Source organism: Psittacula echo, assembly GCF_963264785.1.
Source record: "Psittacula echo genome assembly, chromosome: 14".
Lineage (NCBI taxonomy): Eukaryota > Metazoa > Chordata > Aves > Psittaciformes > Psittacidae > Psittacula > Psittacula echo.
This window is the reverse complement of record NC_137750.1, coordinates 11,384,295-11,411,391: the sequence shown is the minus strand read 5'-3', so window position 1 is coordinate 11,411,391 and position 27,097 is coordinate 11,384,295. Positions and strand designations below refer to the sequence as shown.

General features: G+C 49.7%; 1 protein-coding gene across 3 annotated transcripts in view; it reads left to right on the top strand.

Moving 5' to 3' along the window:
- Window positions 1-27,097, top strand: part of MYOCD (myocardin) — a 227,646-nt gene that overhangs the window by 188,513 nt on the left and 12,036 nt on the right. For 2 of the 3 annotated variants that reach the window (XM_080629353.1, XM_080629352.1), the window contains exons 2-3: window positions 14,740-14,805; window positions 24,256-24,331. In XM_080629353.1, the coding sequence (XP_080485479.1) occupies window positions 14,740-14,805; window positions 24,256-24,331 (142 nt within the window). Of the gene's footprint in view, window positions 1-14,739; window positions 14,806-20,240; window positions 20,297-24,255; window positions 24,332-26,518; window positions 26,681-27,097 lie in introns of all 3 variants that reach the window. The other variant, XM_080629354.1, reaches the window with a different exon arrangement.

Sequence of the window (27,097 nt, the reverse complement as noted above, 5' to 3'; positions counted from 1 at the left end):
CTCTTCTCTAAATGAAGCTGTAAGCTGCTAGAGAGAAGCCAAGGGCAAACTGGGCTTATTCCTACAGAACAGGATGGTCTGAGCAGATGTGACCAGAAGGATACCAGATCTGGGGAAAAACTGCTTGCTTGGACAGTTGCAAACAGGTTACAAGACCTTTTGCTTGGCATCACATCCAACCCTTGCAGTGAATTCATTCAGCTTGCTAAGTTCAGGGGGTTGCTGATAAACGCCCTCTGTGGCAGCATCCCCAGCAGCAGTAGTTGGAGCACATGGGTGGAATTGATGGTCCTCATGGTCCTCTCTGGTGCTGGATCTCCTGTGCAACAAGAAAGCAAAAGGCAGAGCAAAGGGCTCTGCACACCCCAGCCTCACCTGGCAGTGCACTCTGGGGGGTCTGGGACACTTCCATCTCCACAGCCCTGAGACCTGCTGGATCCTGGCCTTCTGAGGCACAGGCTCTGTGTCACACGCTGACCCCTCCATGTCCCCAGAGGGATTGCACAGAAATGTCAGCTCATTTGGGTCTTTTTCCCACAGATGCAAAGTGACAGAGAAACAAACAATCTGCTTTAAAATAAATCAGAACCATAAACAATAGGGTGTGCTGGGAGATTAGAGGGGAGCTGCTTCCTGGTGTCTGGTGAGCAACACAGAGCTGATATCCTTATGGCTCTGGGCTGTGACTTCTCAGTTCAAAGGAATTCCCTACCATGACTGATTTATTCTGGCATTTAAGGCTCACTCCTTCACTCACTGCAGTAAATATTGTCCTGTTTACGGCAGAGACACTGCAATGCATGGAAACAGGAGAATGGGGAGCAGGACTGGTCTTGGCAGTCTTTGGTACCTGTGTTCCTGTTTCACCTTCCAGTGAAAGGTGATGCTGGTGGTGATGCTTGCCCTTGCCAGAGCTGGACAGTGAGTGTGGTGCAGCGCAATACCTGGTCGCAAACATGTCCAAGGCATGTGAGGGCTGGGCAGTGTGAACTCTGAAACACATGAAGACCTTGTGCAGGGTTTTACTATTTCTGAGCTAAGGCAGGCAGATAGCCTCCAGGCAAACGGCTCAGGATCTGTGATGTGATCTCAGTGTCTGTCCTCCTTGCCTCTAGTCTCATGTTTATGGGTGAGAATTACCTCTGCTTCCTTTTCTTGAGGACATCAAGAATACACATGGTCAGGGCTGACTCTCACATCATGATCAGTGCAGGGAAACACCAGCTCTGGCCTGTGAATTCAGCAGTTGAGTCATTTGTGGAGATGACTCGTTTCTTCGAGGTCACCTTCTAAGAAACAAGCTTGGACAGTGAATGAGAGCTTGCAAGGCTTGGATACCGGTATTCCCTGGAGGAGAAAAGGCAGAGAGGAAAGGAGGGAAAGAGGAATAGAGGGGAAAAGGGAGAGAGGGAGGGATGGAGAGGAGAAGAAAATCTTTCGTCTCTTCTGTATTCTCAGCCTCTGCCAGGGCACAGCTTTACAGGGCATAGTCTGTGGCTGTTCAGTTCTGGAGAGGGGAGAAAAGATTTCTAAGAGCAGGTCCTGGAACCAGCATCACAGAACTTTGAATCTTCACCATCTCAGAAGCCTGGGGTCAACTAATGGCAGGAACCTAAACAGGGCAGTGCTCATGAACTGGCTTGCTTCTCTCCCCTAAGCACCTGTGCAACATACCTTAGCTTGGTAAGGGAAGAGCATCACCCTCATTTGGGATAAACAACTGGCATGCTACATAAAACAATCTCAAGGACAGAGGGGCAGCCATTGCAAGCACCAGTAGAAGAGCAAGAGGTAGAAAGGATGGTGGCCAGTAACAACTCCAGGGCTAGTAGTATGCTGGGGTCTGTACTTCCTATAAATGTGATTAAGGAGCTGTTGAATGATTGTAGAAGAAATTTGTCAAACGAGTAGGAACAAATCTCTAGGACCTGGTAGTCCCAGAGGGATGCAGAACTCTGCAATATGCAAAGGCATACATCTGAGCTAAGCACAGAGCGAGACCCAACATCCCATCTGCCACGGGTGGGAAGAGAGGTGAATCTGATGCTCATTTTTACAAAAGGCTCCAGTGAAGACCCAGGGAACTATAAATGAGGAAATGTTCATTCCAGTTTGCAAATAGGTTGAAGAGATTTAGCAGCTATATGGAGGAGTTCTATGTATGAGGATTACCATGCCCACCAATTGCTGGGAGAAGACTCCTTAGTAGAAAGGTTAGGGAAAAAGACTGATGATTCAAAATTACTAAAGCAATTAGAAGTAAATCTTCCTGCAAGCAGTTGCAAAATGCTCTCTCCATGCTGAGTGCCTGAAAGATGAAACATCAGATGAGATTCAACATCAGTACATGTAAATAACGCACAGAGCAGGCAAGAGAAATGACCAGTCCATGAATTGCCACAGCCAAGAGGCCAGCATTAGAAATTACCCCTTAAGGAAGAGAAACTGGGGTCACTTTAAACTTGAGAAATGGCAGTCCCATGTCTAGTGACCGGCTGACAGAGCGACCAGTACAAAGTCTTAAAGCTCACCCAGCTCCAACCCCTGCCACGGGCAGGGACCCCTTCCACTGGAGCAGCTTGCTCCAAGCCCCTGTGTCCAACCTGGCCTTGAACACTGCCAGGGATGGGGCAGCCACAGCTTCTCTGGGCACCCTGTGCCAGCGCCTCAGCACCCTCACAGGGAAGAGCTTCTGCCTTAGATCTAACCTGAGTCTCCCCTGTTTAAGTTTAATGGGCTCCATCTGCTGCTCTCTGGCCCTCCTTCCCAGCTGAGGCAGGCCACATACCAGTATCTTGAATGTGCTGAAGTTTTACTCAACTGTTCACTTTTTCAGCTGTGCCTTTTGTAGCCTTTACCCCATCTAAAAAAATACAATAAATAAATATAGTGCTTGCTGGTTTTTCTTACTGATCCTTGTTCACCTTTTCTACTCCCTTTTCTTGTAGCTTCCTGATTTTGACTCATCTCGATCTCAGTCATTCAATCCTTTGCTTCCTGCCTTGGAACAACTCTGAGTTCTCCCTGCCCTTGTGTGGGACCATGTGAAAAAATGTTGGTTCTGGTTTATTCACTGCTTTAGAGGCACCTCCAGAGTGCTCTGAAGAATTATGAGCCCTGGATAGAGCCTTTATCCATCTCACCCACCAATCATTTTAGTCCATGTTAGGGGGAAAAAAGCCCTTTGTCTTCATTTATCATTCAGGCAGGGAACACATCCCCATGAAAGAGGGAAGACTGCAATACTGAAGAACTTTAGGGTCCCAAAAGGCTCCTGCACTGTCTACATCTTCCACGTGGGGTCTTGTGATAACTCCTCTTCTGTGCAGAAGCATCAGCAGGGACAATGTGCTGGTGGTGGAGGTGATGGGAGAAGCCCACCCAGCAATGCCCTGCAGCTGGGACCAGGCCTGTCCTGCCAACCTCCGCAAGCATTTGGTACCAGACCTGGAGCTCATGTGCCCATCCATTACACCTGCAGATAGTGCTGAAGGGGAAGAGGGTCCAGTCCAGGGGGAAATCAGCAGACAAGGTGCTGTGCACCTTGGGCAGCTCATCCAAGCCATCTCTGCTGCTGGCCTTTTACTGCCACAGGGAGATCTACCCCAAGCAGGATCACACTGTACAGTGTCTCCCTTGCACTCCACTCCTCTTCCACTGAACTCCAAAGACTGGAGATGGACACTTGCAGACAGAAAAGGTCACAAACATGAACCATTCCAGCAGCAGCAAGAGGGGACTGAGAAAGCAGAGCTCATTTCCACAGGAAGAGGTAGCATCAGAGTGAAAAAGTCCTGAATGCCCTTCCTCTGGGCTGCTGGGTGATGTGTGCATTGTCATGGCTGGTGTGGAACCAGGGAAACATCCATCACATCTGTAAATAGTCCTGAAGGGGTAGAGGGACAGACCAAGGGTGAGACCAGCACATGAGGTACTGTATGGCCAGAGCCTCCTCAGGCAGGATTATGCTAATTATCCTAAAAGGATAATCCAGCTAATGCACAGTGGAGGAGATATTAGGAACCAGCAGGTTCCAAAGGGAGCAGGGATACCTGAGCACGTCTTTGGCCAGACGTTAAGGAATATCAACTGCATCAGATGTAGCATGACCAGGAAATCACATCCAGCCCGAGACAAGCAGAGGGCTCTGCTCAAGACATCATGGGCTACATGAGGACCTCCAGCACTGATAAATGCTGAGGCACTTCTGAAATCAGAGCTTCGGGGGCCACTGAGTTTCTAAGGTCTCTGGTGACATGGGCCATCTGAAATGGAAGTCTGTCTGGAAGCATACCTGGAAGTCCTGAAATTCCTGTCACCAGCCAAAATGTTTCAGAGGGCTTCCCAAACCCACAGGATAAAAACCAAAAAAGCCACCACCAGCACCAAACACACACAAAACCCCACACCCAAACAAACATAAACCCCAAACCAGGCCTGGGGCAGCCTTCAGGTGGGTGTTTATCACTTAGCAGGAATTTAGGCAGCTTCCCAGGTAAGACCCATGTGTCAGGGAAGCTGAGACCTGTCCCTGCCTTAGCTTGACTGCTACCACTTATGTTTCAAGGCAAAAGGTGCCATCAGTTCACTGCCTTCCACTTGCTTCAAGTGAACCAGACACAGGTTTGGGGAGGGGGAGCCTCAGAGGATCTGTGTCTCTTTACTTTACATGTTTGCAAGAAGTTTTTCTTCTCTGAGAGAATGTCTGGTAGGTGGAGAAGCATCTTCCATGGCAGCTGTGCCCAGCCTGCTTGGGACCATCGTGCTCATCTGTAGCAGGTGAAGGTTTAGCCCTGCCTCCTCTGTGTGGCATTATCCTGAGTGTCTGTGTGTGTTATAGAGCAAGAGGATATTTTTGAGTGCCTGCAGCACAGGCTACCTGAGCCCCAGTGCATGTGAGCATCTCAAGTGGAGCATTCTACAGATGCTCAAAAGCATTCTACAGGTGCAGCCACGTTGACAAAGGTGTGCAGTGAGCAGCACAGCCTTGGGCTCACCTTCCTGCAGGAGGGAAGCAGAGACAACACCCCCTGAGCACCCCTGTTCAGCTCCCCAGGACCCGTGCAGCCCTGGGTGCAGTGTCCCTCTCTGGAGACATCCCAAACCCGCCTGGACACGTTCCTGTGTGCCCCACTTTGGGTGGCCCTGCCTTGGCAGGGGGTTGCACTGGATGATCTCCAGAGGGCCCTTCAGCCCAAATGATGCTGTGATTGTGTGATCAGCACCCAAACACTGTGCCGAGGGGGCACATTTGCTGAGCAGCCACATCCTCTGGCTCTCTGTCGGGAAGGGCATCCAACACGGTACCCATGGAAGGACCTGCACCCAACCACCCAGGACACTTGGCCCGACCCCAGCCCTTCCTTCGTGTGAGGGACACTGGGATCCCTCCACGCTGCAAAGAGTTAAGCCCTTGCTCTGTTGATATTTCCAGCAGCTCCCAAAGCGGGGAGCGCCCTGATTGGCTGCGTAGGGGCCGGTAGTAATTAGGATCAGATATCCAACTCCTGTCTTTGCCGAGACCCTTCCCGATAGATAGTCGCTGCTCCCCACTAGACGATGACATCAGCCAGGACACCCGGCTGCTGGTAGTAAACTCCGGGCAGGAGGAGGCTCCCGCCAGCTCCACGTTCATTAGTTCAACACAGCACAGGGGGAGCAGTTGGTGTCTGTGGAGGGTCAGTGCTTGGATGGGACCAAATCTTGCAAAGCCACTTGCTGCTTCTTGCCAACCCGCTGTAAAAGCACCCCGAGAGGCCAGGAGAGCTGGATGAATCCTGAGCACCAGCCGTGGTCTGGTCGGCTTTTCCTTGTTGGAGGAAGTTAATGGTTTAAGTGAGGGGCGTCTGGAGCTGGTCCCCGAGTCACCATGACACTCCTGGGGTCTGAGCACTCCTTGCTGATTCGGAGCAAGTTCAGATCAGGTAGGGGAAACCTTGAGATTTCTCTTAAAACTTCTCTCTCCGCAAGCCGTGCCCGCAGGCTGGTTTGCGTTGAACGTTTTGGAAGCAGCATGTGAGTGAAATACTCAAGGGGTCGTAGAGCTGTCACGGCTTTGCTCTTACAGAGGCGATTCCACAAGTGGAGAAATGCATCTTCCTTCCTCTCTGTTGCCTTTTCATTGCTTTCTTTTTTCTTGTTTTCCCCCTGTTTTTTCATTTACTTCGGTTTCTGTTTGTGGTTTATTCTGGTGAAACTGCAGCTCCCGGGTCTCCTGCCCTGGCCCTGCTGCGAAAGGATTAGGGCAGGAAGCCAAAAGGGCATCTGGGATAAACAAGGCACCTAACGCTGTCTGTATACTCCAGGTGCTCATGTGGGTCTGTCTGTGAGAGCCGCAGTGGGGACGGGCCCGGCAGCCCCTCTGCCATGCAGGCAGCTGCCTTTGGGCCATTAAGTTGTGACTAATTGGAGAAAAATGAATTTGAAGAAATGCGTCATTTTTAGAAGTAAAAATAACAAATGGAACATGAAAAGTATTTAAAGTGACATCATCAGAGAAATAAAACCAGAGCCACACAATTGATTGCCACTCTCGGAGGCTTTGCAAGCAAAACATGCCTCCGTCTCCTAAGTTAGGGGAAGCACCAGTACGGGGCTTCTCAGAGGACGCTCGGCGTGAGTGAAGGTGAGTGAAGGTGAACTATGGGACGGTCACTTCTAAACCAGACCCTCTGCTGGATATTCGTGCCTTTATTCACTGGCTTTATTTATAGTAAGTATGCCGGGTATATGAGTGGGTATCTTGGAATTGTAATGACCATAACATCCTGTAATATGAATGATCATGTCAAAGATATGTTCTCGAGGGGCTTTCTCTGAACTTCCCAGAGGTGACGTGAATATAACCTGTGAGGATGTTCAGACAACCCAGCTGCGTGTGCCGTACGGGATGCTGTAAATCCGGACAGGGCAGTCACGTTGGCATGTCACCCACACTGTGTGTGTGTTTTTGCCTTCTTGTACAGTGTAGATAATGAAATGAGAGATTTATGATACTGATGGTAGACATGAGTGGTGTTATCGGGATCTCTTAGATAGCTGGGTGGTCAACTTAAACTTTGTTTTCTCAGCAAATACAAAGTTGGCAGTTGGTTGAAAACCCAAGAGTGTGTGTGCAAACACAAGTGTCCTAGTCTGTCTGAATTATACAGAACTTGGGTCCAGGGCTTTGGTGTGGTTTCCATATCGCTCTGATCTTACATTTCATTAGATTAAGTCATTCCTTAGATTTTGTTGGTGTATTATGGTACATTGCTGTTCATTTGAAAAAGAATCTCAGTCTGTAACTATTCCTCCGGCAACTCCAAAGCAACACTGCCACCTTTCTGACAAGAGGAGCATGGGCTCTGTTACATGTCCCTGCATTCTTTTCAAATGAACCAGTATTGTTTTTAGGACTCGTTTCTGGTTTATTTGTAAGCTGGCTTTATGATGGAACCAACAATGGGATCTCTAAACATGTTTTTCAAATGATTCTCCAGCAAAAGTAAACTTTGTGGGTCTTTACGTCCATAAATTCTCCTGCCTTTCAGCATTTCTAGGGCAGTCAATTTGTGGGGCATTCTTTAGTTCATGACTTACTCCCACAACTGCTATCCCTCACTGTTGCCTGGTGGCTTCCCATTCGACAAGATTCCTCTGCTTATTTATTTTGTTTGAGTGGGGTTTGCCAAAATCCCAAGTGTGGATTTGGGATTCCCCACACTGCCTCCCTACTGCTGGGACTGCTGCAGGTAGTGCGGGATGTGGCTACAGCACAACCCTGGTGACTGCAGTCTGTGAGACACGGGGGGACAGCAGGATGCAGAGGAATACAAACAGATCAATAATGCTGCTTTCATAATGCTGCTGGGTTTTTAGTAACATGAGGAATAGAGGAGAAAAGCTAATGTCTAATGAGAAGTGGTCAAATCTCTTATATGTAAGCTCTCTACGGGACAGAGTTTACTCTGGTGTCCCTGCTCCATGTGCAGACTTCAGTAGCTGTAAAGCCCTGCAAGTATGGCAGGAGGTGCAGTGCTCTAATTTACTGCCCTCCATTCCCTTGGAGGAGAGATGAACCCCTCAAACAACCCATCACCCTGCCCCACACCCCCCTGCAGCCCTCAGGGGCTGTGACACGCGACAGGACAGCAGCACAGGGAGCTGTGTAGCTTGCACAGAGCATGCAAAGGACAAGCCAGGAGGGATCAGACCCTGCAATGCCAAGCCCCAAGGATGCCTCATGATGTGCTGCTGCTTTGGAAGGGGTCTTGTGCCGGCAGGTGTGAGGCTTCGCTTGCTCCCAGGTTTGGGAAGGATTAGCTGTGCTCCATGACTCATGACGAGCCTGGATCCCTTTTGAAGGATTCCAGGCCAATGTTAATGAGGGCTGAAGTAAATCTTAGTAACTAAACTTTTCCTGTCTCTCCATGGCCTGCACACACTGAGCAGCTGAAAGACCTATGTGTGTGTTAGAGATCTATGACTTGCTTGTTGTTTCCTCATCCCAGAATCCCTTTAATGTCTGTGGCGCACACAGGCGGAAAGGGGAGCAAGGATGTGGCAGTTAGAAGATGGTGGCACATAGATGTCCCTCCGAGAGTGGCACAAGTGTCAGCTTTCCCGTCTCTTGCTTCCATCTGGAAGCATCAGTAACAAGAAAGAGCTTGCGCAAGAATGGTGCATGTGGTGGAGGCAGCGGCTCTTTCACACAGTGCCCAGCAATGCTGCCTTGAATCCCACAGTGTTTTCTCCTGCTCTGCCCTCTCCAGTGGTCCACAGTGAAGGACCAGCATAGCCATGCAGTGTGGACACACAGTAGCTACCCCAGTGCAGGGCACCAGGAACCGCTCCAGAGGAGATAGATCAAATCACCACCACGCTGCAGGCCTTCGGGTTCCCCCTCCCCTTCCTTAAGGATTTGTGTACGCATTTGTTTTATCTCTTTTTCCAAAGACAAATGCACTGATCTGAGGTCATCCTGACAAATTTTGCAGGAATGATGATCCTTCAAGCCTGCCATGCTGCCCCATGTGCTCCAATTGTCAATGGGATTGCACTAAATCAACTAGGACATCTACGGGCTGTTCCAAAAACATATTTAACTCTTCCCAGAGACAATAATTTATGTGCTCTCCTGCTTTGAATACAAACCAATTGTACTCCAGCAGCGAAGCGTTGTCATCGGGCAGAGCAAACAAAGCTGGCAAACGCAGACTTAACCTTAACTCTGACCTTTTCTGTCCAGAGATATAGAATGAGAGTTTACAAGGCCAACATCTGCATAACATCAGTGGTAGTTCAGATAATTGGTGAGAAGTGAAATTTTAACACCCTAAATATGGCTCTGCATGGCTTGGCATGGGGTAATACCCAGGCCTAATTGTGGACACATGGTGTGAATTGCAGAGAAGACTTGCCTGCCTCTATGGAGGAGAGGGCTCATGCTTGCACACAGGGCTTGAATGAAGCTGGGTGAGGTCGGAGAGGATTTTATTCTGTCTGCCTTTGGTGGAGAGGACGATTTGGACCAAAATCAGCAGGTTAATAAAGGCAGAAGAAAGTAGGGCTTGGTGGGGCGTCAGGGCAGGCAGTTTGGCAGAAGCTTTATTTTCATATTCCTGGTGTTCAAAGATGAAGAGTGTGCATGTGTTTCCTCTCAGACCATGAACTTGTGCAGCTCACAACCAGAGTGTGTTCAAACCATGGCCTCTCTGTGACCGGTGACACTGTGCCATGGTTTCGTGAAGCTGTCGTAAAACACGGACTTGATGTAGATCAGTTTGTGCTTGGGTTTGGTTTTCTGGCAGCTTGCAACTTGGTGGTTTCATCTTACACCTTGGAGGTTCAGCTGACAGCGGTATGCTTCTCTCTTGGTCAGGCATGTGTTATAGCACAGACTGACACATACCTCACTGTGCCTGCGCAGAAGGGTGTATGGGCTGCTCATAGGGATGCTGAAGGGATGACCCCAAGGAGGGCTGATGACAGCCTGTTCTCAGAACTATGGTGAGGTTGGGGTTGCATGTTATGATGAACAGAGGTGATTTTCCTTTAGTGGTGATGTGCTCATTTGCTAGTCAGGTGTGGGCCTATGTCTCTTCCTATGACAGATCAATGTCATCCACCTCAGGGTGATCCCACATTCATCCAAGTACAGCCCCCATGTCAGAAGCTTGATGTCAGCCTGTTGCTTCGGACTGAGCACTCCTGCTCCAGGCTGTCCTGCCCATTTGGACATCCTGCTTTGAATACAAGATCCTGCTCCTGATGCAGCAGCAAGAAAACAGCCACAGCTTGAAAAAGGCCACAAGCAACATGCCTGCACCAAGCCAGCCCTGCTCCTGCCCTGCTGGGGCTTTGGGAGTGTCAAGGGGTCCCACTTGCATCTGCCTCTCGGCAGCTTCTCTCCTCCTGGCATGCTCAAACAAGAAAGCTTCAGACATCGTCTATAAAGACATCCTCAAAGCCAGCCACAGCCCTGCCTTTCACAGGAGGCTGGGTGCAAAACAGGCCATTTCCTGCAGCCAGTGCCTGAGCAAGGGAGAGCCACCAGGTTCCTCTGGCATACACCATGGCCATGGACAAACACGTGTTTCACGTTTGCTCAGCTGCTGTTTGACAGGCAACAAAGCTGCTGCTGTTCACAACAGGAGTCCGGCCTTGCCATCATCCCATTCCCAATTTGCTGCCAGCTCCTCCCTGGCCCCATCCTGTGCAGCACTGAGCTGCTCATCAGAGCCCAGCAGGAACGAGCTGCTGGGGTGGCTGCAGAGAGGACAGTGACTTGCTGCTGCTGGTCAAACTGCTGAATGCCATCAAGTTCGTGGGTTTGGGTCAACCTGGTGCAATGGGGTGCTTCTTCTCATCCCCTCCACTACACAGCTCAGGAGCAGCACAAGATGCAGGGATGAGCGTGCAAGTGCCCGACCATCATTTCTGGGAGCAGCAGTGGCTTGTTTGCACAGCAATGGCACTGGAGTGAATGTGGTTCCAAATCAGAGCAAAAGTGCTGGAAGGCAGGAAACCAGCAGTTAATGGGATTTCACCTGAAACCACCTAGGAGAGCTGGGAAGAGCTGAAGCAGTGGGGACTCTGCCCCAGTCACTGCCAGAGGGTCTGTCTGAGATAGGGACAGATGCTGGGTTGGAAGTAAAGCAGCAGCACTATGGCTGCAGCTCCTCCTGGGTGGCTCGTCTCGTTGAGCTGAGTGCTGAGAAAGCCTCTTGCAGCCTCAGAATTCCAGGAAACATGCTCTGCTTGCTACACAAGCGTTGGTGGGAAGGCACAGCTCTGAGAACCTCCTTCTCAGACACAGACCATCACCAGCACAGGGTCAGGTCAGCCATGGCTTTGCCCTAGTCCTTAACCCTGTGAGGAGAGCAGCTCACAGTAAAGCTGATTCTCCAAAGAGAGGATGGTGCTATGAGTGTGCTCCGGCAATGCCCCAGCATGGGGGACACTTTGATGGTGCAGGTGAGAACAGTCCCATCCTGACAGTGTGCTGAGCACTGGACTAAAAGTGCCCTGCAGATTGAAGTAGAAGGCCAGGTCTGCCCATTCCTGGGGTGGAGGGAGGACTGGAACATGTCTTTTCCAGTGCATCATCAGGCCAGGCAAGGCCCAAGCTGTCTCTTAGAATCACAGAATCAACTAGGTTGGAAAAGATCTTTAAGATCATCAAGATGAGCTTCCTAAAGCTCTGGAGTGAACTCCTGGGGAGGAGAATTCAAGTCATGGGCAGTGCTTAAAGCTTGGGCCACCAGAGTGACTGGTGCTAGGGGGTCTTCTCTGCACTGATAACAGCCCCACTGCACAGGCTGTTTCTGAAAGCTTGATCACTAAATGGTGCTAACACAGAAAAGAGGGGTATTTCTGACAGAAAAATCACTGCAATAGCTGTGACTTGCCTCGCATCACCCAGGGAGGGATTTCTCACCATCAGGTACTAGAGCAGGTTGCTGAAAGCAAGGCTGTCTCTGAGCTGATGGTGCCACAGGGTGACCAGTGTGCACGACTGCTCCCCTGGGGGTACTTCTCCCCATCTAAGCTGGTGCAGGCAGGCAACAAGGATGCTGGGGGTGTGGGACCAACATTGCCTCATCAGTGCTCCCGCACTCTTCGGAACATAAATGTTCCTCTGAAGTGTCAGCAAAGCAGTTTCCTTGGAAAATAAGAATAGTCAAAAAAACCCTTGACACCATCCTCAGAGTGAGTCCCAGCAGCACTCAGAGCTCAGACACGTAGCAAAGGAAGGGGACAGGAGCGCAGCTGGGATCAGACAGAGCTTCAACAGGTCTCAAGTCCTGTTCAAGAAGAGGCTATGCAGTGGTTGTTTGGATGGTACCAGGGGCTCCTCCAACCCTGTTCTCAAGCATTGTTGGTTGTAAGGGAAAGGTGCAAGCCTTGAGCTGGCATCCACCAAAAGGCAAGCTGTGGCATGGACTCAGAGGCTGCCGAGAGTAGTGGCTGCTTTACCTCTTCCTGCAGGGATGCTGTGTTACTGTTTGGCACTGTGTACAGCTATGTTCCTTCAGACGGTTTGGAAGTTCATAGAGATGGCATGAGGGAGTCAAGGGGTGCATCCCACCACATAAGGAAGACCAGATATGGATGAATATGCAATGGCTGAAATAACTGTTTCAACCATCAAGCTTGGGCTGCTCCTATCCTAACATTCTCTGTCAGCATGGCCTGTCCATAGCCACTCACCCATGGAAGAGCTTAGCAATCACAGCCAGAACAGCTTGTGTCATTGCTGGGTCACAGCCTTTCTGCCTGTCAGCATGAAACACAATTCTGAAACCTCTTCCCTCTGCACAAAATGATTATTAAATAACATCAGGCCCCCTCTGTGAGGGTCTCTCTGCAGTGCTCAGTGCAGGGCCCAAAGGAGATGCTGTTAGCCAGGCTCTCCTGGATTAGGCACTGGTTGCTGGAAGGCAGTAGCTTTGGAAAACCTAGGCTCCTGAGAGCTGCTCCTGGATCCAAGCACAGGGAGAGCCATGGCACTGAAACCTACACGTGCTTTCAGCACTTCTTGCGTCAAGGCAGATGCTGACTCTTACAGCCACCACAACTGGACACCACCATCATCATTCCAAGCTTTGCTTCAAGGGAATGCATAACGTCTCCTTTCCCTCTGAAAGAGGCCTGGCTGACAGCTCACTGCACGCACACAGACGTTACCAGGTACTGAAGGCTGCACGTTTTCCTTACAGCAAGGATCTCTCCTTGGTGTCCTACGAATTGCTGGAATTTGGCAGATCACGGTCCCATGTGAGGCCTTTACCAAACATTTTATCTGAATGTGAGCCATGGTTTGTGCAAAGGACATGGAAAGTCACAGGCAATGGCATCTAATTGGACCTTGTGCTTTGGGAACTCATCTGGAAGGGATTATTCTTCAGCTCCATCCACATCCCGGGGAAGCTGCACTGTAGACTTGTGGCAGAGCTCAGCAGGTTGCTCTTGAGGACTAAAAGGCCGTTCTTCCTCTCTTCCAGTTCCAATAGCACCTCCCTACAGTCAGCTTAGGGGACAAAGCCTGGGGCTGTGCTGGGGGGCAGGGAACATGCACGCACTTATATTGTAACCACTGACCAATACATGTCCTTGTGGCAAGCTGTACTGAGCTTCCAGCAGGAAAATACAGAAGTGAGCTCTGTGTTTCACCTTGTGATACAAGTGCTTGTCTTCCTGAAGGCAAATGTGCAAAAGCAAAGGTGTAGACTATGCTGATAAGTCAAAGTACAGGGCTACCTGAGTGATGGGATGAACTGACTTGTCCTGGGCCAAGCAGAGGCAGGTAGCCTTGCACCAGGCAGGCTGCAGGTGTATGATAGGCTATCATTGCATGCTGTGCATGTTGAGAGGTGCTTCTTATCAGATGCCTCATCAACGCTCTGTAGCTGAGGCCATGCTGCTAAGCCACACAGTGACCCTGAGCAGTGCTTCATTCCCATCTGTCAGTGCATTGTTTCCAAAACCGAGTTATACTGGAGACTGCAGGTCCTTGGGGCAGTGGGTTCATACAGAGACGGTAGTAATCTCTCCTCACCATATCATCTCCGTCCCCCTCGGAACAGTAAGGCTGTCTGCATCCAGTGCTGAGCCTTGCAGGGCTGGAATTACACTGTCAGGCCCTCAGGAGAGTGATGGAGTTGGACAGCTCTACTCAACCCCCAGTGCTGGCGGGAGGGAGAACCTCCCAGCCTCACAGTTCAGAACTGAGCAGCTATCTGAGCTGAAGCCATGGCCACCTGAGGCTGCCATCACCCATCACTGGTGCCAGGCAGGGATCAGTCTGCCCTAGGCACTAGGGAAGTGCCTGGACCAGGAGCAGCCCTGCCCAGCTCATCTGTCTGCAGCAGAGAGGACAAGGGTGGTTCAGCTTATGCAGTTCCACCTTGGCTTGGAGCACTCTGCTGCACCAAGGCTGATGTAGCAGCAGCAGAGCTCAGTGCCAGACCTCTGTGCCACACAGAGACCCACGGCACATTGTCATAGAATCACAGAATCCCAGACTGGTTTGTGTTTGAAGGGACCTTAAAGCTCATCCAGCTCCAACCCCTGCCACAGGCAGGGACACCTTCCACTGGAGCAGCTTGCTCCAAGCCCCTGTGTCCAACCTGGCCTTGAACACTGCCAGGGATGGGGCAGCCACAGCTTCTCTGGGCACCCTGTGCCAGCGCCTCAGCACCCTCACAGGGAAGAGTTGAAATCCTGCCTCTTTTCCTGACACCATCTCTCTTACAGTTTTGCAGCTACGGCTTCAGCAGAGAAGGACCCGCGAGCAGCTGGCAGACCAAGGCATCATGCCACGTGAGTACCTGTTTGTGTTCTTGTCACCCACTCCTGTGTTCATCCTGTGCACTGCTGGAGCACACTGTGGCACCAGCTGCCTGCTCAGACCCACTCCACTCTGAGCAGGTTATTAGCAGGGGGGACTTTGCTTCCTGCCCCATAGAAATATCAGAGTTCCTGTCGCTGTACAACAGTGCCCAGCATTTGCCACATAGATTATAATGCCACTGCTCAAACTGAAGTCAGGAGAGATGCTTAGCTTGCAGCATCCAAAGATTCAGGTGCATAGCTCCCTGTCCCTGAGGTCACTGTAGCAGACTAGCATACCCAGCTCCAAGCAGAAGACTCACAAAGCATGTAGGCAAAGGCAGAGGATCCTCATGTCCTCCTTCAAAAGCTGAGAACCTCTGTGGCTGGACCAGATCCACAGAACGAGGAAGAGGTAGAGAAGAGCCCATTCCAGGAGGCTGTGGAAGAAGGAAGTGGTGGGTAACTGCCTTGGCCTCAGTGCACTTCTATGAGTGAGACATATCCAGACCTGTGCCTGTGCCCAGCCAAGACCCCACAGGTCAGAACTGTCAGTGTATACTTGAGGCCAGTGAAACCCCACCTGGGCCTGCTTGCTGCAGACAAATGATGTCCATGCCTTCCCCTCTCTGACCACATTCATCCTTCTTAAGCCGGCATTCAAGCCTGAAGAGCAAACTCCAGCGTTATCATGTGCTCATTCAGCATCAGAAAGCTAGTTGCTAGATCCCAAAAAGTAAGTGAATGAACATATCCCCTCCTGCACCTGCAGGTGCATCATGAAACCTGTAGCACTACCAGAGAAATGCTGTTGGCAGCTCAGCCATGATGGGTGGATAACTCCATCCTGACCTAGGCTCCATGTGCACAAATCTGTGATTATCTAAGACCCAGGTAGGGGCTTATCCTGTCTCACCAAGGGCCCTTAGTGTTCACTGCTAAGACCACAACTTTCCAAAGCCTGTGTCACTTCTGTCTCTGCCGGCTGACCTTGAAGACCGTGATGCAGCTCTTGTCAGAACAGCAGAACAACTCGCTAGGAACATAGCTCTACCACTGCTTGCTGCACCCTGCCCTGCCCTCAGCCCTTCCCATGCAGCTGCCTTCCGAAAGGATTGTGTCAAGGTAGCCAGCAACAGACTCCTTCTCAGTACAGTATTGCCAGCAAACGTTAAGAAAACTTGAGCAGGATGACAAAAGTCATGACTGTCAAAATGATCATTATGGTTTTCAGATGGATAAATGAATGTTCTTCCTATTTACCTTCTGTTTATTCCTCTAAGCGTTCAGATTTTCTGCTGCCTGCCACCAGAAGGCAAGTGTTAGGGTTAGGGTTAGGCAAGCATTTTAACCACAGAACTCCAGGAGTGACATTTGTTGTAGTATTGCAAGCACTGGAAATAGAGTCAGTGGCCAAAACTACACCTAACATCTCCTGAACTGGGAAGCCCACTCTGAAAATGGGAATACTCAGATAAGGTGCAGGACACCCCTGTGCACATGTATGGAGCAGTGGTGCCAACTGAGAGGTCCGCATACCTGACACTGCTCTGCACACTGAGCGCACAGGACTGACACCTAACATTGAAAACCTTACACACTGCAGACCACATATTAAACCAGATTTATCTGATGGCAACTGAAGGGTATTTTCCTGTTACTTACAACTTCTTTGCACTCCCAGCTTCTACTCTGACATTTTGCAGTCTGGGTTCTGTCCAAGAAGGCCATTTTGGGAAGCTTGAGCACAGTTCACTCCCTGAAAGTAATAGAAGAAAAGACACTTTTGCCATTAGAAAAACAAACACGTAAAATTTAACTGCTGCATTTGACCTCCGGAGGGAGTGTCAGGCGTCAGCATTTAGTACATGGGAGCCCCAGCCAGACTCCCCATGGCTTGGGCACGTGCAGACATTCCTTATGGAAAACAAGTCTTTATTTAAGGATGTGGACCTGCTTGGGTGAGTCCAGAGGAGGCCAGAGGAGATGCTGCAAGGGCTGAAGCAGCTCTGCTCTGGAGCCAGGCTGAGAGAGCTGGGCTGGGGCAGCCTGGAGAAGAGAAGGCTCCTGAAGGGGAGACCTGAGAGCAGCTCCAGTGCCTAAAGGGGCTGCAGGAAACCTGGAGAGGGGCTTGGGACAAGGGCCTGTAGGGACAGGCCAAGGGGAATGGCTTTAACCTGCCAGAGGGGAGACTGAGATGAGCTCTTAGGCAGAAGCTCTTCCCTGTGAGGGTGCTGAGGCGCTGGCCCAGGGTGCCCAGAGAAGCTGTGGCTGCCCCATCCCTGGCAGTGTTCAAGGCCAGGTTGGACACAGGGGCTTGGAGCAAGCTGCTCCAGTGGAAGGTGTCCCTGCCCGTGGCAGGGGTTGGAGCTGGGTGAGCTTTAAGGTCCCTTCCAGCCTAAACCCGTCTGGGGTTCTGTGATACCTTCCCATGCCCTGTTGGCTCTGAAGACCAGCGGGTGAGGTTGGCTCTAGGTGTTGCACCAGGACAGGAAATCGTGCCACATGTATTGCAGGAGGGCAAGAAATGAACCCATAGGGCTACAACCCACAGTGGTTGAGAATTGCCCTTCTGGAAAGAGTAAAGATGGGCATTGCTGGTCTTCATGGCGAGAGTCAGGTTTGGTATCAGGCTTGGAGCATGCACTTGATCCCACATTGCACATTGGATTTTGCACAAGGATTGCTTTCAACACATTGCATATATCCCAGGACACAGAAACTTTGTTTTTATAAGTGACGCATTTTATACAGATACCAGAGAGACAGAAGGTCAGAGTAAGAGAATAGCATTGGATTAAAGATTTGAGGGTTGTAGAAAGCCTTGTGGGAAGGGGAGTTGAGGGTGTTGGTGACTGTCTGCAGAGCCTCCTGAGCTCAGCAGTGCGGCTATTGCACAGCAAGCATGAAACATTGGAATACATCCTAGGAATCTGGCTGGGTTTTGGCATCCAAGAGAACAGCACAGGGAGAAGTATCAGTGTTACCTGAGCACAGCAGTAAGAAGAATATCCTTCCCAAAGCCCAGCCTGTGCTTGGTTTGACTGGAAAAGATTAACACCATTGCATACCTGAGCTCTGATCATACTTCTTCAATGTTCCTCTAAGAAATGTGAAATGGTCAGATGGCCTCATCACTGGAGAAGGCAGGAAACTGCCTAAAGGAGGATGCTCGGGAGCAGTAGCATTGCACAAGGCTTCAGGTTCAAAGCTGGACTCAGATTGTCAGATGTTTTCAGGCTGTAAATTGAACAACTGGCTGGCAAAACAATCCACACTGCTGAAAAGGGCTCTACCAATAGAGACAGGCACAGACTGGTAGGCAAGAGCAGCCTCTGAGCTCCTGTAGCCCTGTGAGTCTGTGTACGGAGGATCCTCTGGATGCAAGGGCAGATCAGATTCTTTGGCACACAGCAAGCTCCTGATGCACAGGAGATGTGCAGGTGAGAGCAGAGCCTGCCCCTTTCTTCAGGATCAGTCGGTAGAACGTTTCCAATTCATGCACCAACACATGGTTTTATCGTCTTGGTGAAGCTGGTACAGGTCCAGCTAAAGCATTTTAAACCAAGAACATGTGGGGACATTTGCAGAAACACAGGTTGTGGGGCTCAGCATGGTTGATCCCTCTCTCTAGACCTGCACAGACACCTGCTTCAGGCCCCAGCCAGACCCTGGTCACCTACCCAGGAGGAGGGGAGGCAGCTTGCAGCATCAAGGATTCCCCTCAAGACAAGGCTCCCGATAGAGTGATGGGCTGAGAAATAGCTGTGCTTCAAGACTCTTGCTGTACACAGCCACCACCTCACCCTCTAACTGAAACCTTAGAGGCAGCAGTTCCAAGATTATCAACACCAAGCACAGCAACTCTGCCCTGTTACCTCCAGGCCCTCAGCCATTTCAAGCTGACATGTCATCCCCTGACAAGCTGTCTGAATAACAAGTGCTAGCAATGTCTCTGTTTGTTTTGCAGACTAATACAAGCTGCAGCATCCACATAATTCCTCCAAAAACCTTGGTAAATTACTAAATTCTGCAACATGTTCCTCTTGAACAGCACGGCGTTTGGTCAATGCCCATAGCACACTCCCTGTATCAGTACTTCACAGTGAGCGGGGCTGGAAAAGTCATCTCTCTTGCTAACTTCATGTTCTTGTGTGCATCATTTTAGTTTGCTTCTGATTAAACCTCACAAGTCCTCATGGCTGCTCACTGGAGCATGGCACAGTAATGCTTGTCTGTATGTCTGCTTTCCCATGTTAGGAGCAGGAACGGGCTCACACAGTGATTTACTGTGATTTACTGGGGTTTATAGGGGCTACGCTGGGGGTTGCCTATCAAAAGCCAACACAGAGGGCCCCCAAACATTTCCCATCTGCCCCAAGTCTTCTCTTCATCCTCCTCTAGACTGATGGAGGATAAAATGTCCTATGTGGAAATAGTTTCTGTCCTTACTGGATCCCATTCAGAAGATCAAATGGGAATTCGTATTGCCAAACAGAGTTGTAGCAGGCTGGTCTTGTGGGTCAGGACATCTTCCCCTTCTCTGTCCCAAATGGGAACAGTTAATTTTGCCTCTTATACAGCCAGAATAGAATTTTTGCAGGATCTCAGAAATATTAACCCCTTCACCATGCAAATTCTACTCCTATTTCTAGTGAACCAGAGTAAACTAGGAAACATTCAAGGTTCTCCATGACTCCAACACAGACTCCTCCATGGGGCTGGTGTTCACTGGTCAAGAGCCAGGGGTCACTGGCTGTTTTTTGGGACCACATGTGGGTTAATCCTCCTTGGTGTCAGAACATGATGAGGGCATGGTCTGCAGCCTGGTAGCTGACCGGGCAGCTGCCTGCTTAGGGAGGCCCCAAGTCACACAGATGCTTCTGGGCAGAGGACAAGACCAACATCCAGTGGGAGATGGAGGGGAGGTCAGCGATGGAGGAGGGACAAGGGACCTTGCACTGATATCCCCTCACTGGAGCATGGTAGAGGCCAGGCAGTTTTCCTGCTGGCCTCAAGTCTCCATCACCTGCAGGTTTTCCTTGCAGATGAGGTCCCCTCTCAGGTTGTAGCTCTTCCCACATCCGTCTTCTGGGGATCTGGTGCCTTCCACGACCTGCAGGAAGCACTCCAAGGAAAAGCCACATCTGCTGTCTGATATGTCCCACAGAGCACTATGTTTCAAAGCCTGCACCCCCTTCCTGCCCATTTGCCTCCTGTGCTCCCCGTGCTCTCCATCCATGGACTGGCTGAGAGCAAGGGATTTCCCAGAGCTTTCCTGAGTTATTTTTAGTGGGTGCAATAAAGGGAATGGCTAGTTTGTGTTGCTATTTATATAGCCCTCATTAAAATGCTGTTGCTGAATATCTTGGTAGCTGCTTGCTTCCACTCCTGTGCTGACTGCTCCTCTCTCTTTCCTGTTGCAGCACTGAAAAGCCCATCCTCATTCCATGAGCAGCGAAAAAGTCTGGAGCGAGCCAAGGTAACTCCTGCAGCCACCCCAGTGAGGGGATATGTGGGCTTGCTTTGCATGACTTGAGGGGTTTGATAGCACTTTCCACCATTGCCCCCTGCTCTGGCATCCTTTATTCAACCCTGTGGCCAAAGGTGAGGGTCACAGCATCTCCCCTGCTTCCAGACATGGTGGGGCCAGGCCAGGATTCACAAATGCTCTGGAGCATCTGTGCCCTGAGCTATGGGGTTTTACAGCATCACTTGGGGTTCACAAGAGACTGTGGGCAGGGAACAGTTCACATGGCATCAGCAGTCCTTTCAGTGAACATCCAGGCAGCTGAAGTCTCCGGACCAGGTCCACAGCCCACTCCTCTCTGCACTGACTGGGTTAGTGCACGGCCAGCAGCAGACAGAGCTGAAGGAGCCTAACTATTTAGCAAGCATGCAGGAGGCCTGCAGATGCCCTTTGTCACCCGGAGCAAGTCCCCAGGGAAATCACATTTGTCATCAGGCAGGAGCCTGGCTCTTAGCTCTGCAGTGCAGCGTGGCTATTACAACACACAATATCCAAGGGGCTAAGTGGGCCAGGCTCCCTCTGGCCCTGTTATCTAGCTGCACTCAGGCTTCCCTAAATATTGCTGAAGTCAGAGATAAGTAGGCATTTCCAGAACACACTGAAACCCTGTGATGAGACCACTCTGTGGGAAATCAGGCCGGTTTTCCAAGCACCTGCCATCCAGCCTTGACTGAGCAGGAGAGACGTCCATGGAAAAGGGAACACTCAGTCATGCAGGTTTTGCTTGAACATGGAGTTTGTTCCATTAATCTGTGTATAAGAAAGGACTTCTGCAAGGAAGAATGATTGTGAAACATGGAGAAGTGCTCATCTGAACTTAAACACACTCCAAATCATTTGCCCTGAGTCTCCTGTGATAATAAACGGCCAGCATAAAAAACACAGCATGACTCTGAAAAATTGGTGTGCTTACAGAATTTCAAGCAATCCAAAGTATCCCTGAAGTGTCACATATTTTACAGCTCAAGTACACATCTGTGTCTCTTTGCCTTTCTCTCCAAAAGCTTTCACTGGCTACTTGCCTAGGGAAAGGGAAGGATGCTCTAGTCTATCCCAAACTGTGTTTTTAGACCATGCTAATGAAAACATTAATAAGCACAGCCCATAACAAATATACTCCTTTGCAAGGATGTCCTGCTTCGAGCTGTGACAGGGAAGGAGCAGCAGCTGTTTCCAGATACTTACTCAGTGGCATTTGTTGTTTAGCTGACACCCCTCCAAACCGATGTTCTGCAAACAGAAAGCAGATAACAAGAACTGCTTTCATGTGTTTTGAAAGCTCTTCTGTTTCAACTGACACTAAAATAGACCCCAAAGACATCTGAAGTCTTTCTCCACCATTTGCACCCCAGTGACACAAATGCAGCTTATAAAGAGCAAAGGTCAAGAGGAACTGAAACCTGAGCAGAAAGTCAGGGTGAGTGCTGGGTTTAACAAGGACAATGCCACAGCTGTAGGGCAGCAATTCAAGCTTAGCCCAAGTCAGGACCTGACCTGAGGATTAGCTAGAAATGCATTAGGTGAATTTAACTGCACTCAGGTGCAGACACCAGCTTGCTCTGACCTTCATAGGAACCAACAAACATACACATGGTCCAAGCAAGGGACTGTTGGTGAAAATAAGCCAGGGAAAACCTAGCAGGAGAAGGGTCAGGAATGGTAAAGACTTCAGTAAATAAAATGTCTATTATTTGTTTAAACATGTCACTGGCCATGTTAGAGGCTGGCATCAGGCCAGTGCACAGCCTTTGAAGTCAATGTCTCCTAAGAGCTTGCTGGGTCGGAGGACAACGAGCAGGCTGACTTCCCTGAGGCTCAGCAGGGCTTGAGTGCTTCCTGCCAGCACCCAGCAAGCATGGCAGGGAGGAAAAGCTGTCGTTCCTCTGCCCCAGAGCAGCCAGCCTCAGCTGAGCCATCCCTGACCACCAACAGCAAGCCCACCCATAGCTCTCTAACCTGTGCTCTTAGGAAGTGGCCCCAGTTCCCTGCCCATGCTCTGTTGAAATTGAAGCCCATGGCTCACTCTTCTGTATGCATGCACATGCACAGCTGCTTAGCTTTTCTCTTGTAGCACTCTTTAAAAGTATTTTGCACCCAATTTCTCTGTAGCCATCTGACCTCTGGGCTGACCAACCTCCCCTCCCTTCAGCCTCTCCCCACTGAGCCCACCTCTGGCTCTAGAAGGATTCCTATAGCTGTCATCCAGACCTTTCACGTGGACCCTTTCAGATGCACGGCACAGAACAGGAGGTTTTTATTCCTAGGGCCCATTTGAAATCCTTTGTTGTGTCTCCTGGAAAGCTGCCTGTTGGTCAACGTGGTTCTGCTGCTGATCACAAGATTCTCCAGAGCCATTTATATTTTGCCTCTATTTATGGAGTAACTCATTTCTGCCCAAAGCTGCTGTCGAGTGCCCACTACAAAAGCACCTCTGGTGGACAAAGTCTCCATCTACCCCAGTGCAGAATCAGCTGTGACCTGAATGCAGTCCTTTCCACATGCCCTTGCAATTGGATCAGAACTACTTCAGATCATTTCTTCAATTACTCTAAATCATGTTGCTTCGTAATCTGTTAGCCTTGAATGATTCAGAGCTATTTTCTATCCTCCAACACAGTAATGAATGTATTGGCTAGTAGAAAAAATTGCTGTGTAACGTGATTGGATCTGTTCTTCTGTTTAGACTGTGAGCCATTCCTAGTTCCTCTGGTGATGCAGAGCTACACTCCTTTCTTATGTTAGTCTTATCCAGACCAAATTTCTCTGGCTTGCCTGTGAGAAAGCCATGTGAGATAATGTCAAAACATGCTTCAAGTCAAGCTACATGACATTCACTGTTTATTCCTGTAACAGAAATCTGTCAGCTCTCCATAGAATGAAATAATGTTGGTGCGATGCGTCTTGTTCTTGATGAATCCATCCTGGCTCTTACTCACCTCTTCTCTATCTTTGAAATCTGTTTATAGAGACTGTTTGATTGCTTTGTCCAATATCTTGCTGACTGGTTTATAAATTCCTTGTTTCTTCTCTCCATTTCATTTAAAGCAAGAAATTATGCTCTCCCTTGCCCAGTTTCCTGGAGACCCACAGATATTACTCTTGTGTATCTCAAACTGGGAACATTTATTCTCCAGTATTCTCCAACCTGTTCTCCAACCTGATAACTGGGGTTTCTTCTCTTTTGTTGCTGAAGGTTCTTGGCTTAGTCACCTGATCAATAAATAGCCATTTATCTTCTTAGTGAGGACGGTTTAAAAATGCATTAAATCCTGTAGCCATCCCAGCAGCATGCATAATTATTTCTCCTGTTTACGGAACACAGACAGCACTTTCCATTGCCTTGTCATGCCTACAGAAGTCCTCATGAAATCTTTCTCATGATCCTGTACATTTTGTACTGCAGGTTTTCCAGTTTTGCTCCAGCTGCTTGTACTATTCTTTCATATTTATCCTCAAGATTTTAACCTCTTTGAACTATGTACATTTTTTGGTCCTATTTCTTCCTGTGCCTTAACTTAGCTGCAGGAAGACCAAGCCTCATGGCTGACTTGGGTAAAGAGCCTGGGAATCTTCATGGTCTGCTCAGCCCCAGAGTGCTAGGCTTGCCACAGAAACCATTGCTAACCGTAGACTCTGGAGCTGCCTTGGTGCAGCTCTCAAAGGCCACATGGTATGCTAAGCTAGGAGAAGACCCACCACTCCCCATTGAATAGATCTCATCCTTCCCATAGGCTCTTGTAATACTTCCATGCATGAGAAACCCAAGGGAAATTGGAAAGGAGACATCTTAGGAGTGGCTATAGTGAACACTGTAATAAATCCAAAAGAACCATGGGATGGCACAGGGGCAGATGCTCTCTGCACCTTACTGCTGCTCTACCCAGGTAACTCTCTGCATTTGTGTCCTGCAGACTGAAGATTATCTCAAGCACAAGATCAGAAGCAGGCCTGAGAGATCAGACCTGGTCAATATGCACATTTTACAAGGTAAGACTGCCTGAGCTTCTCGCACTTACTCCTTGTGTCTCCCTCCTTGTGACTCATGCCTTTCCTGCCCCACTTGGCTTCCCTTCAGGACTGTCATTGGGGTTTAACTTTCTCCCAGCTGCTCATGAGGGGCAGATTCAAATGGGACACATGCTGTACGGAGTTCAGTCCTGGTCTTCAGGAGGCAGGACACACATTTATTCCCGGATGTAAGACCCAAAGGTTATCTAACCGTTCTCCCATCTCTGGCAGGGACCAGTATAAGATACCGTAGAGAAGAGCTGTAAGAGAGGACTCAGACAGAGGTGCCAACGTGTGATCCTCATGAAAAGCATACCCATGGCACTAGCTGTCCAGGGCACTGAAATCTCTATAGCTGGTGGCTGCAACACCTCCCAAAGCTGAACGTCTTTTGTTTTTCCATAATTCTGGATATTTCATGTGTCAGCTCATGCCAAGCACTGTTGTATGAAAAGGGTGAGCCCTGCTATCAGTCCATGAGCCACAGCACCTCTCCCCTCTCCCATCCTGGTGTCCCTTCCCAGCCAGAGAGCTGGCATGGCTCTGCTGCATCCCGTCACAGACAGCGGAACACTGTGGTGTCCCTTGTTATCTCCAGAGATACCGAGCTCCTTAGAGCCAGGGAGGATGTGCAGCCTCTCTCCTGTAGCCCTGTTAGATGCCTGGAAGAAGCATACCACTCTCTGGCAACTGTAATTGCTGGCCTCTGCTCTCGGCATGGATGAAGTCCATATTTCTTTTTTCTCTGCCACACAGGAGGGCTGAGGCAAGGACCCATTCCAGATCACTGCCACTGCCTTGCTTTTCCCTTGGATGTCCATCCCTAGAATGAGCTAGCACCATTGCTTGTTTATCAATCAGGTGGAAAGTGTCTTTCCCTTAGGTTAAACCATAGAAGCATTAGAGGAGTTAGGGGGCTGTAAAACCAGATGTGGTGGGAGCTGCAGACATGAGGCATGGGCACGGCCAGGCAGACATAGCCAGAGGAGAGCTGGAGCAGATACTGCCTGGCTTTGTATTGAGCAAGCTGGCTGTGCTGCCCCCCCTACACCTCTGCATACAGGACATGTACCCTGGCATATCGTGGACTCACGTGTTTACCTGGTTCATAACAGGACCTAGAGGTGATTGAAACTGGCCAACTGAGACTTCGCATCATCTAAATGCTTTACAGGGACACCTTCTGTTACGGTCCACCTCAAGTGTGTTTACTGCCCTGTATAGTCTGAGGCCAGGAGTTACCCTGGATCAGCTCTCCTGACGTCCTGCAGAGAAGTGTTCCATGGGATCAAGCCCTGTAACTTCTGTTGCCTACAGTCTCTCTTCTAGAAGAGTCTCCAGTCTTTGAAGATAGCACAACCTAGACACAGCCCTTCTTTAGACCCCCAAGGGTATAGACATGGTCTATCTTAGAATCCCACCCCCTCACTACTCATGCCTGCGCCACCAGAGGAGCCAGATGACCTCTGTTGAGGAAATGTCTGTTTAATGGCTACTCTTATGTCACCACTCAATAACTGTAGACTTCTCAGCTTGGTTTGGTAGGGCTGTAGCTTCCAGATCTAGCTGCCTTTGTTATGCTTCTCCGCAGCTTGTTTTTTCCCTGAAGTCCTGGAGCACTGTTGTTACATTGCCTCCAAATGTCTACTCCCAAAACCTCAGCCTTTTTTCTTCTAGTGCAAGACATTTACTCCATCACACACTGTCAATGGTTCATTTCTGCAGCTGTTCCTCAGAAATAGGTATCCATCTGCATTAGCCAGCAAGGGCCAATGGGCTCCTAGCAGGCAGGAGCTGGAGTCCACTTTGGCCCCTACATTAGTGGGAGTTTGTTAATGAAGTTTCCATTATAGATCATTCCTGATCCTTGGGGAGGATGCTCCAGCTGCAGGATGGGTTTGTAAGCCTAGGCTAGTAGACAAAGGCTTTTGCCTGGGAATGAGAAGTTGGACCTCAGGCTCAGAGGAGGACCTATGTCTCAAATCCCATCAGCCACATCCAGTCCCGCATCCTGCCTCCCAGCCTCATAGCAGCTCCTGCTGTGCACTGAGCCATCCGGCTGCAGCCCAGATTTTGGCTGTGCTGAAGGGAAAGCACATTCTCACTGTGCACTGTGCTTAGAGATGCCCCAGGTCCCAAACTGATGCCTTCCATTTGGCCTTTTAGACTCAGCTGCAGAGGGGTCCATTCAGTCTACTCAAATGAAGCTGAAAAGAGCCCGACTGGCAGATGATCTCAATGAAAAGATTGCTCTCAGGCCGGGTCCTTTGGAGCTGGTGGAGAAGAATATTATTCCTGTCGACTCCGCTGTGAAAGAGGCCATAAAAGGTAGTGGAAGTGAACGTGCATGTTGTGTTGTGTGCATAGCACGGGGCTGGCAAGGTTATGAGGATGTACTGCAGCGGCGGCAGGAAGTGACAGACCTGCACTTAAGAGCTGCATTTATTGCTTAAATTTAACTATTTTCACAGTAAGCAGCCCAGCCCAGCACAGCCTGGGCTATTTTATCCAGATCTAGAAAAAGAGAGCTCTCATCTTAGAACAACAACCACTGCAAAATGCTCATCTCCTCAGGACCTCTCTTCTTAAGCTGTTTCTCTCGCCAAGGCTTTGAGCACATACATGATACTGCTGGAGACAAAACATTCTTGCCTCCCTCTTGAAGGAGAGGACCTAGGTGCACACACGTTGTGAGGCCAGCTTGGGTTTGCCCATTTGTGCCCTGTCAAGCTTTTCCATCACAGC